Source organism: Pestalotiopsis fici, assembly GCF_000516985.1.
Source record: "Pestalotiopsis fici W106-1 unplaced genomic scaffold PFICI_Scf_3, whole genome shotgun sequence".
Lineage (NCBI taxonomy): Eukaryota > Fungi > Ascomycota > Sordariomycetes > Amphisphaeriales > Sporocadaceae > Pestalotiopsis > Pestalotiopsis fici.
Window position 1 is genome coordinate 5,336,915 of NW_006917093.1, and position 17,722 is coordinate 5,354,636.

The 17,722-nt window shown below is 49.6% G+C and overlaps 5 protein-coding genes across 5 annotated transcripts; 3 read left to right on the forward strand and 2 right to left on the reverse strand.

The window, feature by feature from the left end:
- Positions 1–3,219: 3,219 nt before the first annotated feature.
- On the forward strand, positions 3,220–5,249 carry PFICI_05731 (uncharacterized protein; the record flags this gene model as incomplete). The annotated part of the gene is made up of 10 exons (XM_007834312.1): positions 3,220–3,282; positions 3,372–3,411; positions 3,489–3,565; positions 3,630–3,701; positions 3,760–3,885; positions 3,939–3,959; positions 4,011–4,172; positions 4,225–4,284; positions 4,342–4,454; positions 4,502–5,249. The coding sequence occupies 10 exons, from the start codon at positions 3,220–3,222 to the stop codon at positions 5,247–5,249; spliced, it is 1,482 nt and encodes a 493-aa protein (XP_007832503.1).
- A 90-nt stretch (positions 5,250–5,339) lies between these two features.
- On the reverse strand, positions 5,340–6,809 carry PFICI_05732 (uncharacterized protein; the record flags this gene model as incomplete). The annotated part of the gene is made up of 1 exon (XM_007834313.1): positions 5,340–6,809. The coding sequence occupies one exon, from the start codon at positions 6,807–6,809 to the stop codon at positions 5,340–5,342; it is 1,470 nt and encodes a 489-aa protein (XP_007832504.1).
- A 589-nt stretch (positions 6,810–7,398) lies between these two features.
- PFICI_05733 (uncharacterized protein) lies at positions 7,399–8,238 on the forward strand (the record flags this gene model as incomplete). Its single annotated transcript, XM_007834314.1, has 3 exons — positions 7,399–7,961; positions 8,020–8,124; positions 8,178–8,238. The coding sequence occupies 3 exons, from the start codon at positions 7,399–7,401 to the stop codon at positions 8,236–8,238; spliced, it is 729 nt and encodes a 242-aa protein (XP_007832505.1).
- A 908-nt stretch (positions 8,239–9,146) lies between these two features.
- Positions 9,147–13,450, reverse strand: PFICI_05734 (uncharacterized protein; the record flags this gene model as incomplete). Its single annotated transcript, XM_007834315.1, has 3 exons — positions 9,147–10,335; positions 10,586–13,288; positions 13,353–13,450. 3 exons carry the CDS (start codon positions 13,448–13,450, stop codon positions 9,147–9,149), a joined length of 3,990 nt encoding a protein of 1,329 aa, XP_007832506.1.
- A 1,542-nt stretch (positions 13,451–14,992) lies between these two features.
- On the forward strand, positions 14,993–17,247 carry PFICI_05735 (uncharacterized protein; the record flags this gene model as incomplete). Its single annotated transcript, XM_007834316.1, has 11 exons — positions 14,993–15,191; positions 15,257–15,396; positions 15,464–15,535; positions 15,598–15,758; positions 15,813–15,906; positions 15,974–16,123; positions 16,186–16,363; positions 16,422–16,633; positions 16,688–16,840; positions 16,925–17,070; positions 17,151–17,247. 11 exons carry the CDS (start codon positions 14,993–14,995, stop codon positions 17,245–17,247), a joined length of 1,602 nt encoding a protein of 533 aa, XP_007832507.1.
- Positions 17,248–17,722: the final 475 nt, after the last annotated feature.

A 17,722-nucleotide genomic window follows, 5' to 3' on the forward strand; every position in this document is an offset into this window, starting at 1 on the left:
TGACAATGCTTGCCTCCGATCTTGAACTGGACCTACCTACCAGGCAATGGATATATGGCTGCCAAAACTGCAGCACCGTTTTTTGACAGGCTTGCCGGAATTCGAAATAGAGTATACAATGTGCCAGAGATATGAAGTACCGGCGAGTTCTGCTCATGACTGCCAAAACAAACAAGGCTTTTCAAGATAACGCAAGCTGAGACGTCTCACATCACTTCCCACTCTCTTATCGTTGCTTTTTAGTCTGTCTTGGACCGCTATGTCAGGAGGTTTTTCTAGATGTCTTGGCAGACAGTGGAGCGGAATACTGCACTTGGTCCAACGGCACTTGAAAGTTGAGTTTGCGCACCTATTTACCACCTAGTGTCTGACTGAGGCACATGATCTTTGCTATATACATTCCGTTGGTGATCAGAAGCACCGTTTACACATGTAACCTCTGGTGAGTGTTTCATCCGTCAACGACCATTAGCGCTACCGGCCAATAAGCCGAGCATTGCGACTTAGAGGTCCGCTAGTGAGTAGACCTAACATGAACAGCAGGGATACCTCTAGGTTTGTACATTAGCAGACGGACCAGAGCAGAGCAGCAAGCTAAAAAGACTCATGGTAGACGACACACTAAGATAGATCACCGTTACTACCGAAAACGATGCCATCAGGCCCATCGAGATCGAGGTCTGCCGGTTGCATCCTGTTGGCCGTGTTTGATTTTCTTGATTGACACCGTAGCAGTACAATGGGTAAGTTGACATATGTCAATTTCTGTAATGGCTGCGCGGGTTCATGTCTTTACCTATCGAGTAAGTGAATGAAAATTAAAAAAAACGACAGAGTCAAATGTCGCAGCGGTATCGTGGGTTCGATTGGCCAATGAATTTCGATTGAACCTTTGTTGTGGCTTGAGTACATCGCAGCCGACATGAAGTTGCTTTGGCCTTGTTGCGAGGCCTGACGTTGAATCTGACGCCAGAGTGCCAAAGATCGAGGCGTATCCTCGAGGAAGCTGCGCATCGAGCCAATCAGCTGGAGATCATATGCAGCTGTCTCCCCCTCCATCTCGGAGACTAGGGGGAGGGCTGGCGGGCTGGCTTGACTGGGGCTTGCTGGGGCTGGAGAAAACTACCCAGACTATCGGACGTGGGATTGTGCGAGGGTGGTTCATGCATACCACTCCAAACGGCAGAGGAAGGAAATAGTGTACAATGTTTGAATAAAGAAAAAGTAGTAACGAGTCGAGAGTAGCGAAATCATGCCTCTGGAGGTAGTTTTGCGCATCTTGGACGCAATGCACGGCATGGGCTGAAGTGCCTGGCAAGATCTCGCATGACAGCCACTGCCGGCGGATGTCGTCGAAATTATGAGGCATGATCTTCAAGCAACGCGGAATAATACCTCTCTACCGTCCTATCATGCATGTAGCCAGAATGCTCTTCGTTGTTTTCTGCCACGAGCCTGATGGTATGAACAAGCAGCCCTCCCAAAGAATGTAGCCATAGTGGCAAGAATGTCCATGGCCATATGGGTGACAAATGCGTTGATTACATTGCCGGGATAACATAGATCGAGGGGCCATTTCTCACAGTTGCATTGAGTTTTCCGTGGAAGCAATACTTCCCCCACCTCGCCAAATAAATCATGGTATAATGTGTTTGGTACGACCTGGTCATGATTTCGTCCAAAAGACGTACTATGTAAATCCCATTTGTTACGGATACAAAGGTGGTCTGGAAGGAATCTACGGTACAGAGAACACCTAAATTGATCGACGAAACTTGTGCAAAGAACCTGCTGCCCTGCAATTCTCTTCCATAACGCGTATCACGTCTCTGCACCATCAAAGTAGGATCTGTATCTTGAACTGTGTGGCCGTTATAGCGAGCTTCGAAACAGGTGCATGGGCCATTCTTTATTGAGAAGTGACAGTCACAGATTCGTCCAACATGTGATAGTAGCTCCATTTCGCGCAGAGCAAGAAAAGCGAATACCGAGGCGGGAAACTGTGGAAAGAAAACAAGATAATTTGCATGGCCGAATAGTTGTAACATGCACTTATAATCTCACATGGCTTGTAGAGTAAAATCAGTGAAGCTCCCCAACATACATGTTAGGTAGGCTGCGGCTGATGGCCAGCTGATACAGGATGCCCATGCCTCGCCAGAGTCATCAAGATATAGTTTTTACTCTTGGAATTTGCTCAAGAAGAAGATGCCGTGGTTTAGGCACTTTTGAGGAGATCAATACACCATCAATGCCTTGTATCTGCCTTCGTCCATCAGTGTGCTCAATGTTCGAATATGTCGATGACATTACAGATGCGCGCCGATAAGATAAGCTGCCAAAAAATCCCGGCCCAAAATTACTAGGGCGGTACCTAGTCTACTCTGTAAACGCGCTGGAAGTTCTTTCAAGAAATAATTACTAGTGATGTACCTGCCAACTGACAGGGGGCGCAACGACTGCTGGTGCTCTCTCGCTTCATCTAGCAACAGCCCTCGTAAATCGCCGAACTCGCGAGGCAACAAAACAACAACAAAACGTTACCAGCAAGATACCAACTCTGGCAAGACTTTGGACCGTTTTCCCCCTGCCTCATTCTGCACGTTTTTTCTTGTCTTATAAAAAGATTGCCCATAAGAACCCATTCTATTTTCCTGGTCTCGATTTACTCTAATAAACAGCTTGTACGCAGTAGGGTACACATGCACTGATCTGACCACTCAACTATCCGCAAAGCTCGGCAGCAGCCCTGCACTCACAAGTTTGGTCCTTGTTATAACAGAGACTGTTATGGGCAGTTGGACAACTCGGCTTTGGTCCTCTCCGTGAAAGATCAGTCAATGGACTCAACTTTACACTGCATTCAAATTTCAGTCCATATTCTTCTTTCCTAGGTACCTAGTAATGTTCGGAGGTGGGTCGTTCACTGCCATCCACGAGCAAGGGAAGTGATACTGAACGAGCAGGGTTGTGGGGGTGCAACCAAAGTCCGGGCGGTCATTGAGCATTCCCGATTGCTGCAGGGAGGCATCAACCGTCGAGATCAATCACATTGATCACCACTATTCCGGGCTTGGCAACAGTCATTGGCACACCAAAGACAACTCCACCCGTTGAACCAGACCTTCACACCTGCATATTGACAATTCGAGGGTCCAAACACCCACATTAGACACGCAACTCGGGAATGCGCCCCGGTCCCGCTAGTCCCTGCCCACGATGCCAGCCGTTGTTGACGACGAATGGGATCTCCCCCGGCTCAAAGCCTCCATCGGCTTCGAGGTATGCCTTGTACCATTTCATGGTTCTAGACAACTGCCAGGAGTCTCTAGTCTAGTCTAGTGTACTGATCCTTATACCGACCGCTGTAGGAGGAAAACCGCCACGAGGACCTTGATGAACCAGACACAGGTGTGTTGTATGCAAGGGAAGTCTCGGCTTCTTGAAGATTTGGACATGCTGACCGAAACCCCTCGGACGCATTGCAGAGTTCCTTGATGTCAAGTTCTATCCGTATCTAGACCCCAAAGACGATCCCATCTTCGCGGCCGTGAGCAAGAAGCATGTAAGTATTTCGTCATGATGGGAGCGCCTCCAATGAACCACCAACCTGACCTTGTTTTGATGAGATTATCATTTATCGCTTGTCACACACAGCAACCTCGCCTGTGCAGCTGATACAGGTCCTGCGAGACGACGATGTAAGTGCCTTGATTACGTTTCACCCTTTATGGATGTGAGACGCTGATATCGAATCAGGAAAATGCCAACAACTGTAGCTGCACCTGGAGCAGAGATTCCGAAACGGAAATCCCCTGGCTCTGTGTGGCCGGTTCAGATGCAAAAATCAAGGTTTACGATGTGATCCATGGATCCTTGGTCAAGGTAGGGTATCGTCAATAGGTGACTGCGTTTATGCTTGACTGACATCTGAATAGTGCATTGTTGGTCATGGAGCCGTGAGTTCACCGTCAGGTCTCTAATTCCCATCACCACTGACCCCGAACTAGGAAATCAATGATCTTGCCACCTGCCCTACAAACCCCTATGTAATTGCTTCTGCGTCGCAAGATACCACTGTAAGAATTTGGAGCCTCGATCCTGTCGACCAGAAGCAGCCATGCCTGGCCATCCTCGGCGGAGAGGGCCACAGCTCCGGCCTCCTGACAACTGTAACGTAGTCCTGCTCGATACCTTTGAATGTCACCAACTGACTCGCTTTAGGCTTTTCACGAATGTGGCCGCTACGTTCTTTCTGCAGGGCACGACAACTGTGTATGCTTGGTAAGGTCTTGATTGATTTTCGGTACTGCTCCCTCCGTTGACCAGTTATGTTTGCAGTGGACCTTGCCAGACTTTTCACAGAGATCTCGGGACAAGAACCCTCCTCCCCCAGTGGTAGTTCATTATCCTCACTTTTACACTTCAGAGGTCCATAGTGGGATCGTTGATTGGTATGTCTCTAGTCCCACTCAAGCTTCCTTCTCTTCTGACGTCTCAGTGTTGCATTCTACGGAGACTTGATCCTATCAAGAGCCTGTCATGAAGATATTATTGTGCTATGGAGAATTGAAGGCTTTTCTTCCAAGAACGAACCCCCGTCGGCCAGCGAAGCCCCAAGTACTAGCGACCCTGAACGTCTGACTCGATCGGCATTTGTTCCCACAACAGCTGCGGCGATTCCTCCGTATATTCGAATGATACAATTCCATACACCGGGAAGCGGCAACCAATTCTACATGCGCTTCAAGCTCTTCCTTGACAAGGACAAACATCCTATCCTGGCATTCGGAAACGCTCATTCGACAGTCTTCTTCTGGGATCTGGCTAGAATAACGGCCTTCCACGAATTCATGACAGAGCTCAAGAAGCCGAATCGAGCGACAGCGCTTCACCGGCCAAGTTGGCTGCAACCCGTTGTTCAGAGGCAAAAGGCGGACACCATCAGTAAGCTGCGAAATGATGCCGAAGATAAAGATTCCGTCATTTCGGGGCGTACGGGTAGTGATCTTGAACCAGCCGCTACAAGTAATCATTACAGCCAAGAGACGCTTGATTCATGGTCTAATAGATACGACATCACCCGCACAGACGAGGCGCTCAAGGCCCATAGTCAGAGAACTATCAGCATTAAGGATTTTATTGGAAGACAGGTTGCTTGGAGCCCATCAGGAGACTGGTGCATTGTGGTTGGCAGCCGGAATTTGGGAGTCGTTCTATCTCGTTGGCAAAAGAAAGAAAAAGCATAAAGCTGTTAGCTTCTTTCCTAGGGCAGTTTGGAATGCAATGCCATCTAAGCTGATCTACTCAACCTCAATATGTAGGATTGAATTCGACCACTATCGCGACGTGTCAACGTCTTCATCAGGTTCTAGGTATTTTGCTAGCCATGGTTCAAGGCGTATGCCCTTCTCAGCTAGTTTTTCGAACTGGAGTTTTGCCTTGTCAACTTCAGACTCCCACCTCCACACAGCCTCCCAGTCCTCCTGACTTTGAACTTGATTCCGAACCCGCTCCTTGAGGGTCGTAAGTCTGAGCTCGCTTGTCGTGTACCCTATGAGGTTGCACCGGTGCAATAGCCTGGTTGGCAGTTGCAAGTCACCAATAAAAAGTGACAGCATGCCCCGGAGGCGTAAAAGTTCGACATGAGTCGTATATGGCACTGCCATCATCAAATTATCCATCCTTTCGGCGATCTGTTGCGCTGCCACGCGTGTCTCATTTTGGATCTCGTCCCTCGCTGCACACTGTTTCCGGGCCCGGACCGCCTCGCGCTGCTGGGAGCGCCTCTCCAAGCGAGCCTCATAGTCGCCATCGCCATCACCGTCTGGGTATTGATCATCGTATGGCATGTCGAATTCGTCGTTGCCGTCATCTTCATCTTCAAGAGCGGCCGAATCCTCCAGCCTATGCAATGCCCGTCTGTGCTCGGCATCGACGTTGTAGATCTCGATATTGTAGAGCGCCGGCCAAAAGTCAACCGCGCTGACGGAGCGAGTGAAATGAACATCGTACGGATGATGCTGAGCGAGTGTTTCGATGTAGTCGCGGACCTTTTGCATATTGTCTGCAGAGCCCCAACGCGCGGGCGGTGGTGGACGTGCATCACCATTGGCCGCGTCAGGGCCGTCACCATCGGTGTGGCTGTGGTCCGTCGAGGCCTCACTAGAGCGCGCCTGCTGCCGTTTATTCGTCTCGCCATCCCGCATCAGAATTTCCGTCCCCAACGTCCACATGTCGTTGAGGCGTACATCGACGTGCCGGGTGCCGAGCAGGAGGCCAAAGGCCCGCTTGGCGCGCCGCATGTCGCCCTCGTGGATACAGCGGTGCAGAATGGCCATCAGGGTGCTCATGTGCTTGAAGATGTCCGCGTGGCTGGACATGAGCTCGCCGCGGCCGTTCTTGGTGAGCCGCCGGACGGTCTCGCCGTCCGTCTCGGCACCCTCTGCCTCGGATTCGCTCGTCACGCCCGACGTTCGGCTGCGGCTACGCCGCCGCCTCGGTACCTCCCCCGTCTGCCATCCTGACGGCAGTGACCTATGAGGAAACCTTGGATATAATTTGGACGGTACCTCCTCGTCTGGGGAGAGACCCGCAACAGCAAACTGGCGGAGGGTGTCGGGAGAATGGCTCCGAGGGTTGATGGAGTCTGATGGCAGCGCTGATGGTGTCAAAGGCTCATCATCCTGGGAAGAGTTATCCTCGGGTAGTGTCCCTTCCCTTCTTTTCCGCTTGCGCGAGTCCGCTCTCTGGGCCGAAGTTGCTTGACGCCAAACGGGCAATGGAAGCGCAAAAGGTCCACCGACCATGTTTGGTGATCTCAAACAGTGGCCAGGACCTGCCCGGCGCTAGTCTTTGAGGTTGCAAAGTCTTTCCAATACACCGTTTGGCGAAACACTTCTTCAATGTTTATAGATTTCTTAGACTAGGGATCTATTAGTCAAATGCCATTCTAGAACCCGTTTGTGTATCATGCACGACTTACAAGCTCAAGAGTCAAGAGTTTGCCTCAAAACAGGAACTTTGAGAGTGCTCAAGCCAACATTCAGATTCACACTGCAGTACGAATGAATGAACGAAATTAAGGATAAATGAGAAGCTTCAATTGGAATGACAGAAATTGTCATTTTTTGCTTATTTTCATGCTACTCTTCAATTATCATTTGCTCCTTCTCTCACCGTTGTCGGTTCTCATGAAAAGTTATGCGTGCATAACAGGGTTTATTCATCTAAAGAGGCTGACAAGTCCAGAAATTCAATTGGATCGTCATGTGACTTGGTGGGTCCCGGCACTGCACTGGTGCTTGCAACTTCATGAGAGCATCATTGGGTTAGCTGCCCGTGCATTTCCCTCTACGTACCACGACTCCAATTCCAGCCATTGGATCATCGCTCACGATGCGCCGGACACTACGACTCTTTGCCGCCGTCAAGCCGGTCCGCTACCTCGAGGCCGGCAACCCGACCGGCCTCACGGGTCTGTACACGCACAGCTCGCCGCGCTCGTCGCTGCTCTACCTTTACAGCTCGACCCTCGACAAGCTCAAGGCCGCGCCCGAGTCGTCGCTCTACCGCCAGTCCATCGAGGCCCTGACCAAGCACCGCATGGCCATTGTCGCCGCCGCTGAGCCCCCCGGATACAAGGAGTGGCAGACCCGCGCCCAAAAGGTCCTCAAGGAGAACCCCGAGGGCTTCAACATTGCTTCCGAGGCCGCCATTGACGGCGCCCAGGCCCAGATCATCACCAAGGGCGACCAGACCTTCCTGCTGCGCCACGACCCGCAGGTCAAGGACGAGCGCTACGAGGAGTGGGACGGCGAGCTTGACGAGGGTGGTGAGCGCGAGGGTCTGCGTTCCGAGGCTGAGCGCGCCGATGCCGATCTCATCTTCTCGAGGAAGCCCCTCGAGCTCAAGCAGTCCCAGGTCAAGTGGGAGCCCGAGCCCCAACTGACCGCCGACCAGTACGTCCACGAGCAATGCATTGACCCGTTCAGGGCACCCGAGACTAACATTCGGCAGGGTCGAGGAGATTGAGCAGAAGATTGGTGCTGGTTTGATTGAGGAGGTTGTGCAGATGGCAGAGAGCGAGCTCAAGCTCGTCGACTACATGCTCCAGGCTAAGCCGTAAGTGACGCCATGACACACTTCGAATTAAGCAATGCTAATACATGTGACAGATGGGAGGAGCTGGAGGAGAAGCCCGTCGAGGGCCAGTGGACATACTTCGACCGCAACTAGACATAGAATCGACGGCCTGAGAAGAAAAATAAATGCACGAGGATTGCACAACGAGTTTCACGCATTCTGAGCTTGCAACGGATGTATTGTATAGCCTGTACATAAACCATGACGGCGACGCTTGCTAGGGCAAGGGAAATAAATTAAATTGGCAAACAATTTTTTGGCGCATCATATGGTAGCCGAACCCAACCGACCATCTTCAATCTGGCTCTCGATATACCATGGTTCGCCACATTAGACTGTATGTTTTGGAACTGTACACGGACAGTGATTAAACATTATATTTCTGCGTACTGGCTTCGGGAATCGTTGTGCTCTTGCCGAGACGAGAGGAACCAAATGCAATACAAGGCTTGAACTCGTTCCACAATGCCGCCCGTACCGCAGATTCTCAGGCAATCGGTATACATCAAGAATGTCAAAGATAAGTAGGTACACAGCCTCATCAAATATGTATCTCATACCATTAGCGAACAGAAGTTCATGACAGAAATCGACAATGAAGGGTCCATGCTTAAAGAAAACTTACAAGACAATCAGCTGTGCCCGAACCTAACAGTTAGTAACACCCATAATTGTGTGAGCCCAGTAACTTGCTACAAGGAATGGCTAGCTTTCGTCGCCAGCTACCCAAAGTCAAGGGTTCATCAGAACAGCTAAGAATATGCCACTTTCGAGAAGAAGGCGGCTTGGACAGTAAGACACTGTCTCATCAATTAATGCCACCATTTCTGACAAAGAATATTCACAGCAAGCGAATGCGTTGTTCCAAGGCTTGCGCTTGGGCGGCGACGTAAAAGATGAGGGTTGAGGCGGCTTGGCTGAGCGGCTATACGTTTTCTTTAGGAAAATGCGAAGCTTGTTTTCTTCTTCCTTCTTCTCTTGTTCTTGAGCTACCTGTGTAGTTACCCTGTGGAGTGGTATGGTGCAAATAGTTTTGTAAAAGCATCCCTCTCCTCACCCGCAAGGTCGAGCGCTGTCTGCCCTTTATAATTCCGGTACTCTCTTGCTCCTGCGTCCAAAAGCAGCTTTGCGATTCCTAGTGCCCTCCTGCGTACGGCCAGGTGCAGCACAGGCTCTTCCAGGATGCTATTAGCCTCGATGTTGACTTTTTGATCGATCAAGAACTGCACAATGCTTTCGTGGCGTCCCCTGACAGCGAAATATATGGCCGTTCCCTTCTCTTCACCTCCTCGGGCCTCCGCATCAGCCCCTGCTTCTTTGATAAGGCATTTCACAATTGCTTCGTGACCGCATAGGGCAGCATAATGTAATGGCATCATATCCCTCCAGTTTTTGGCATTTAAATCAGCCTCTGATTCTCTGACAAGCCATCTTACAACTGGTTCGTGACCGCCTAGGACGGCATAATGTAATGGCGTCGTTTGGTAGCCGTCCTTTGCGTTTACATCAGCTTTGCCCACCTGGCACAAAAGTTGGACAATCTCCAAATGCCCACACTCAGCAGCGCAATGCAGCGGGGCCATCACTTCTCGATCCACAGCCAGCGCATCAGCACCATGTTCGAGTAGCCATGATACCGTCTTATCATCGGCGAACGTCGCTGCCAAGTGCAGAGCTGTTCTGCCGTCGCCATCTCGAAGCTTTGTGTTGGCATTTTTCAACAGATATTCAACGGTGCCTCGGTTTCTGCTGATACAAGCCCAAAGAAGGGGTGTTTTCCCCGAGGCGTCTTGAATGTCAATATTTGCGCCTGACTCGGCCAGTAAGTTCACCACCTCCAAATTTCCATTCATTGCGGCGCAGTGAATTGGCGCTACTCCATCCCTGCCTTGTATATTGATGTCTGCACCCGATCGTACGAGCTCTCGTATGAAAGAAACGGCGGGTTTCTTCGTACCACATGCGTAGTGAAGTGGTGTCCATCCAAGCAAATCCTGGGAGTTCACTTCTAGTTCGCTCATTCCGAGAGGAAAGACGCGCAGGTATGGTGCCAGCACCGTGCCCGATGGAGATGGTAGTCCCGCGTAATGCAGAGGCGTCCAGCCGAGAACATCTTTCGTGTTGATATCTCCCTTGTTTTCCCATCTCCTTTGGTTAGGATAAATATCCAACTCAGGTTCCAGAGCTAATCTGTGATCCTCAGTGAAATTGAATGTTTTGGGAAACACCCATTCTCTTTGGCCGCTTTTTTCGCTGTTTCCATTATTGTTTCCCATCGCCCCAAACAATGCTGTTGCTATCCCATGGGCGCTGCTGAGCTGTGTATAATTCGAGTAGGCTTGCAATGGTCTTTTTTATCTTGTTGTTGCTGGAAACAAGCTTATTTTCAAGCCCATGCTTCAGTCGCTGGAGGATTGTCTGACGACGATGATCTTTTAACCTTTCGCAAAAATCCAGTGCTGAGCTGACTTGTCGTAGAAATTCCACCACTACGGCTATAGCCTGAGTAGCAAATTCACTGTCTGCAGGAAATGTCTTTGCCACACTGAAGAGCCACAGGTACACGTAGCTGGCTTCGTTCCAGCGTTGCTGGTACTCGTGGGGTTCGGCGTGGTGTCTTGCCAAGTCAATGACGTGTGATACTGGTGGGAGCTTGTTTGCTGCGCTGAGTGGTGGGATCATGCTGAGGTAAATGTCGTCTAGGCTGCCAAGTCCAGTGCTCTGAATGGTTCTGGCCAACTTTGTGAACTGCTCGTTTCTTAGAGAAATTGATGAAGAGAATGATCGCCATGGTTCATTGGACGTAGTGTGATTGGAATATATCTCCGCAGGCTCGGTGAAAGATGACTCTGTTAGAGTTTTTGCTGCGGACACCCAAAAGCTGGAAAAGATGTCTTGTGCAAACAATGATCTCAAGGGTCCATTGAACTCAACAGCTAATCGCTTTTGGCTGTCTTCATCCTCTGTTGTGGTGATTGTTGTGTTGTCGTTCTCGCCTTTTTCATCACTGTTTCTGGATGACTTTGAGTTGAAATTGATTTCCGGTAGTTCCTTGATCCCGTATCTAGTCTCCTTACCTGTGTGCCGAGAAATTCTCCCAGACCCGACGATTCTGTGCGTTCGCACACTCAGTGGTTGAGCTAGGTCTGTAGTATCCCCGACCTCTGTCAGACTGATGATTCTAGTTGTCTCGTGAGGTATCCACCACCAGAGGTCCCGATGAAGACTTTGACTATACGAGCCAAGAATACGTAGGCTATTCTTCGCAGATAACCCTTTAGCGCGCAGCCACTTGTCGTCTTGTGCATCTCCTATAGGCGATTTGTTCAAATGATCAAGTTCGTCATCATTCTCAGCCTTGTCGACAGAAAAAAGCCACAGCGACAAAGCCGCTTCAAGCTCATCAGCATACGCTTGCCACTTTCCATTTTCTCGATGCAAACGGAGAACAACAAGGTCGTGGGTTGGAGAATTGAGAGCCCAGGTATAATTCAATTCTTCCGTGTCACGGAAGAAAAAGTCCATCGTCACCTCAATTGATCGTGCAATAGAGATGGCCTCTGCAGAAACAGGCCCATGCCAGGATGCCAGCTGGGCTAGATCTCTCCTAATCTTCATCACGCGGTGTGCATGCAGATGTGGAAGCTCACTCTGCGGTGGCTCACTAATGTTACCAAAGCCAGTGTCGGTTGCTTCTAAACGGTCAAGTGACCATCTCTTGTTTTCTTTGTTCTGCACATCAGGCCACCACGGGGCTTTCTTAGCATCTGCGAACGTCGTCGCGAACCAGTCCAATTCGAATTCTGACAAGATATGCTGGCAACACGGAGGCTTAGCAAGCCCACGACGTACCCAAGCCCTCAGCCCCGTCATCAAAAGAACTACACCAAGTTGAACAATTGATGCTGACCAATGTAGTCCACGCAAACCTACAAACTGCACAATGAATCCACATAGGCCGATAGTCGTTCCAAGTATGGTCTTCATCTCTAGGACGTCTCCCTGTGGATGAGGCAGTCGTGTGACATCTGGAGAAGAGGTGGCCGTTGATGCTGGCGGCTGACTTGGTGGCTGCTGGTCCAGTACTCCCACGGATAGCTTATCGCTCTGGTCCTGTGTAGTCTTATCTTCACTCCATCGCCTCGACGTTGTTATGGAGGCTCGTTTAGTCTTTGCGTAAATTGCAAAGGAGTCAAAGACCTGGTCATTCACTGTTTTTTTCTGCTGTAGCCAGACCAGTTGCGCCTTCAGGTTGTTTGACGGCCGAAATGTCTTCTCGCTAGTGCTGCTCTCCACAACGTGGGCACATAGGAGCATGCCAACTACCAGCAGAACTGTACCTATCGCATTGCATGGGAATGCATATCTGGCGACAGGATTCCCATCTTTCTGAAGTCTGACTTCGAGAGTTGGGTGATACACAGCACATCCCGAGAAGATAAGAACTCCCAGCTGGAAAATAATTCCCAAGACAGCCACCATGCGCAATTCAGCTCTGCTCGTATGACTATGCGAGTTGAGAGAGACATTTGGAGCGTCTATGCCTGGATTGCGCGTAATGATGATGGATGCTAACGGTTTCTTTGGCTTTGATTCGATTTTGATCACTTCCTTCTGACCTTTAGGCGAGTTCGGTGATATAGCATTACGGATACGTTTGTACATGTCTTTCCACGTTTTTTCCTCTAGCAAGAGAGTGAGATTAAGTTCGCCAACTTGAGTAGAGGTAGAAAATGTAGGGAATGAAAGAAATAACCGACCTCTTTCCAAGAAATGCTTTTCCAAGACCTCATCAAATTTCATCACTGTAACGTCTCCATTCCAAACAATTGGAGGGCCCGGAAGCAAACAAATGAATTCCGAAACTGGACACGACCCCATACATCTCACTACTTCATGGCCATTCCAAAGCTCACAGACCTCTTTTGAAGTCGACGACATGAGCTCTTGTTCGGCAATGGCAAGATTTTCTCTAGCCCTGCCGATAAGAGCTTTGAGAAATGAAGGTCCTCCGACTCGGATAGCGCTAGAAATGATTGTAATGATTCCAAGCGGGACCATTGCTAGAATGATGTTATCGGCCCAGCCCAAGGACTGGCTCATGAATTGCATAGTGACGCGTTCTCCGAATAGAGCGAGCAAGCTATCGTGGGAGATAATTAATAAACAGCATTACTCACGGTACAAATCTGGGTATGTAGACTTACGGTGCCAGGTCTGATAACAGATTGTTCGCAAAGTCGTCTCCATCCTCTGCAGCAACACCGACTGCAAGCACAATTGCGCACAATAGCCTTGGGAACATTTTGAGCATTGTCATTTCGCCGTTATGGTCAAAGGTATACCCGATGCTATATTGTCGCCGGCATATCACCGTAAATGGAGTGATAGTCGGGTCTTGAAAGTGACGAAGTAAAGGGGGTATAGTTCTTGCAGCAAAGAAAAGTAGTATGCGAGGTGTATGCAGAGCTTTGGGATAGATGAAGATCCCTGAGGAGATGGAGGTCTCTTTTTTTTTTTCTTCTTTTTTTCAAGAAAGCAAAGGGACCCGCCACCCCCCCCCTCCTCCCCTTTAGCCTGCAGCAAGAAGGAGAATTGAGCTTGATTGAATCTATTTTGATGTAGCACAATGCATGCATGATGCAATCGAAGGTGGGTGCATTGCGACCCAACGCCTTTGAAAACCGCTTCTGTGCGTAAACATACATGCGAAACTGCAACCTACCTAGGCACGGCCCGCACGGCTGGTGGCTGATCGATTCCTGATGAAGTCAGTCGTGCATGTAATGCCACAGAAGATCAACTGCGCAATCGTGTAGTAGCCGTGAGAGTGCATCGCTGTGAGTTTTCCCCATATCTCATAGAAAATTCCCCCCTTGAAAAACATTCTAGATAAAGATAATACAGCTGGAATTGAGTCTGCGCTACAAAGTTTTCAACCCAAATCTTTGCTCCGAGAAGCTTTCAGGGCCTACAGTGCGATGATTGTTCAGTCAAACTGCCCGAATCTGTAAATGTCGCGACCCTCAACATCAGCCGCGGCGAATTACTTGGATTTCCACCATGCATTTGTGAAAATATCTTGTACGGAGTTGAAGTACGAATATCGGACGGGAGATTTTGTTCTACTGCGGAAGCCATCTCGCTTAAAGGCTTGATTTGAATTCTACAATCCCGAGTTAAAGATCCCGAGTGATCGAGCTACTGCGTACGGGCCGTAGCTGCCGGAAATGACTTGCTGAACTCTGGGGTACACGTCACCGGTTTGATTCAATTGAACTTTAGCTACGAAAGGACTGATGCTGGCTTGTCGGGTTGTTCATAACCGAGAACCCATCCTCATTCGTGGAACGTGCATGGGATTCCATTAGCGAGGGAACTGTGCATAGGTAGACTGTGCAGCCATTCAATAGATCCGCAGCCCGCTCTGTCAAATGTCCATTTGGATCACGCCCAAAGACTACCTAGTTTTGACCTACTCCTAGGTGAATACCAGAAACTAGTGCAACTGGCCAGCTACTACTCCCACGTAAACATGGACCCACGCCATTGGAAGCGAATCAAGGCTCGCTACCGGCCTGGTGTGATGTCTCGCCCTCCACGGACAAGCCTGAAGGTGACTACACCTATGGCCGGGATCTTGGTCTGGGGTCCCCGCATCCTACTACCACCTGTGCAAGGATGCGGCCCCGACTTCCCCGGACACGAAGTCCCACGACCTTGAAATGTTGTTGAAAAGCCAGGCACATCCAGCATGTGTATAGATTCCTCCTTACCGAGAGCCAAGACAGCTGCATACCCAATCGGTCAATTTGCTTTGATACTTTCCAAGTGAACTCGCGACGAGATGGAGCCCAAGGCGACTGAGATCGAAGGCATTGAAGCCCGCGTCTCCCAAAAGGAGCAGGTCGCTGTCCCGAAAGACGATGGGCCCGTGATGCGGGCGGCGGTAGACGACTTCACCGTCTGGCAGAGTGTGCGTCGGTTCAAGAAAGTGGGATGCATAGCGATGGCGGCTGCTTTCTGTGCATCACTTGACGGCTATCGTAAGCAGCAACAAGAGTTGGGACAATCTCACAATAGCGATTATACTAACTGTGGATCACTGTAGAAATCAATCTGAACGGCGGTATCGTGGCAAACAAGGGGTTCATCCGGCAGATGGCAAACCCGGGCACCACCATTATCGACAGCAAGTACGTTTCGGCTTGGGGTGGCATCCAGTCTGCTGGTCAATTCTTTGGCCAAGTCGTAAGTAGTCGGGATCTCAGAATAAATGACTCGCTGGTCACAGATGTGCTGATCATTTCATGTCAAGCTTCTTCAATATGCGACCGAAAGGCTTGGTCGGAAACCAGCCCTTTGGATCATCTGGATAATTCTCGTTGCGGTCAGTCAACACCTCAATTTCGGACCATGCATGCCCTTCTTCATTCTAACAAAAATGAATAGAGCATCTTTACAGAGTCTTTCGCAAGCCACTGGGACCATTGGCTAATCGCCAAGCTTCTATCGGGAATGGGAGTTGGCATGCTTCAATCCACAATGCCTCTCTACTTGTCCGAGATTGCCCCGACTCAGCTCAAAGGCTTCTTTATCAACGCGTATAGCTTGTAAGCAACATTTGTAGCATTAGGAATACACCGAATTACTGCTGACTCGCTTAGGTGGTTCGTCCTGGGGCAGCTTTTCGCGTCTGTGGCGTTGAACAGACTCAACGCTAGCGACCCGTATGATTATAAAGTTCCAATTTATACTCAGGTATATTCTAGGACCTGAATCCGTAGTTCGCGATTATTTGGGTGCTAATACACTGTTTAATCGACAGTGGGCAATGATTGGCGGTATAGGCGTCGTATTCGCATTCTTGCCCGAGTCGCCCTGGTGGCTTGTAAGCAAAGGCAAGCTAGAGAAAGCTGCCGAAATTTTGCATTCCTGCAACGGTCAAGTTGAAGGCTATGATGTCCAGGAGAAGATTGTGAGTTTCAATACCACAGAGAAATGATCCGTAATGTTTCGTCGCTCTAATCTTTGGCAAAGGAAATCATGACGGCTACTATTGATCTGGAACGCCAGCAAGCCGAGATCAATAAGGAGCAGGGGACATTTGCTGTTTTTCAAGGCCGCAATCTTTTGAGATTCATTATCGCCGGTTGGCCAAAGATTGCACAGCAGTTTGTCGGTTTATCCGTCTTCAATACCTATGCGACTTATTTCTGTAGGTGGTCTCAAGCATTGGAGTCTGCCAAGAGGCTGCGCTTACACTTAATCCACAGTTCAATACGCCGGCAACAAGAACCCATTTTTGGTTACGATAGTCTTGTCCTGCGTGCAGCTAATCTCCATGATACTGACCACTGTCACCACCGACCGGGTAGGTCGACGACCTCTCACAGTCTATCCGTACGCGGTGACCGTGGTGTCTGTATTGTGCCTGGGCATCATGGGGTGTGTGGACTACACAAAACAAGCCACAAGCGCACTCTTGGTCAGTTAAAACGGAGAGAGTTTAGCATTATAAGGACTGACGTTGTATCGGCAGGTATTCTTTGCGTGTCTGGCCACCTTTTCGACTACTGGCGCTTCTGCCATCGGCTATGCCTATGCGGCTGAAATCCCCCAACAGCGGCTTCGCGCGCAGACGGCAGCTTGGTCCCTAGCCTTGTCAAATCTGGTTGCCATCATGTTCAGTTTCGTAAGTGACGCTCGTGTCCATTGCTAGATCGTTTCTGAGTTTGATTCGAACTTCACAATACTGATATTGACGGCCAACTTTTAGTGTACACCACTCATGATCAATGGTAGCGCTCAATGGGGCGTCAAGACTGGCTTCTTTTTCGCAGCTTCTGGTGCTATTGCAACAGTCATTGCGTGGTTCATCCTTCCCGAAGTCACGCGTCGCACGCCGGCTGAGATTGACGAGCTGTAAGTTCAAGCCAATAGAACTAAAGTTTAAATCCTTCGCGTTCGTTCTCACGTAACTAATCATTGTACCGACTCATCAGGTTCGAGAAGAAAGTCAACCTTCGCAAGTTTGACAAGTACCTGACAGATGTCCAAGTTCATGCGAATGAGCTTCACCACAGTAAAGGAGTAGCTTGACTCATGATTCCGAATTACCGGTAGGAATTATGGGATGATGGAAGAACCATATTTCCAAATCACGTAGAAACGTGGCCCCGATTATTCGAAATAAGCTATGCGGAGTGCAAAAAGATGTATTTGTGGTATTTGGTTACTTTCGTCCTGTAAAAGTAAAAGGGCGGAAAAGCCGGTGTGGCTTTGGGGGCTGTCGTTGTACTGAGTGTGGGTCCTAGTACGTGTCAGCCCCCAACGTCAGCCACGAAAGCTGCCTGCCTAGTATGTACCTAGGTATACTATGTACTGTGTAACATGAATCTCACCCCCTGCTACAATGCAGCCTCGTCAAATATTTATTCAGCGCTGCCCCTCAGTTCACTGTTCGTCCTTGACTCGGCTAAAAGTCATTTGCATTATTGACTTGAAGATCAAATTTGTTGCAACTCGAGACCACTCAGTGCACTCACCATAGACGAAAAATGGCCACGACTGTCTT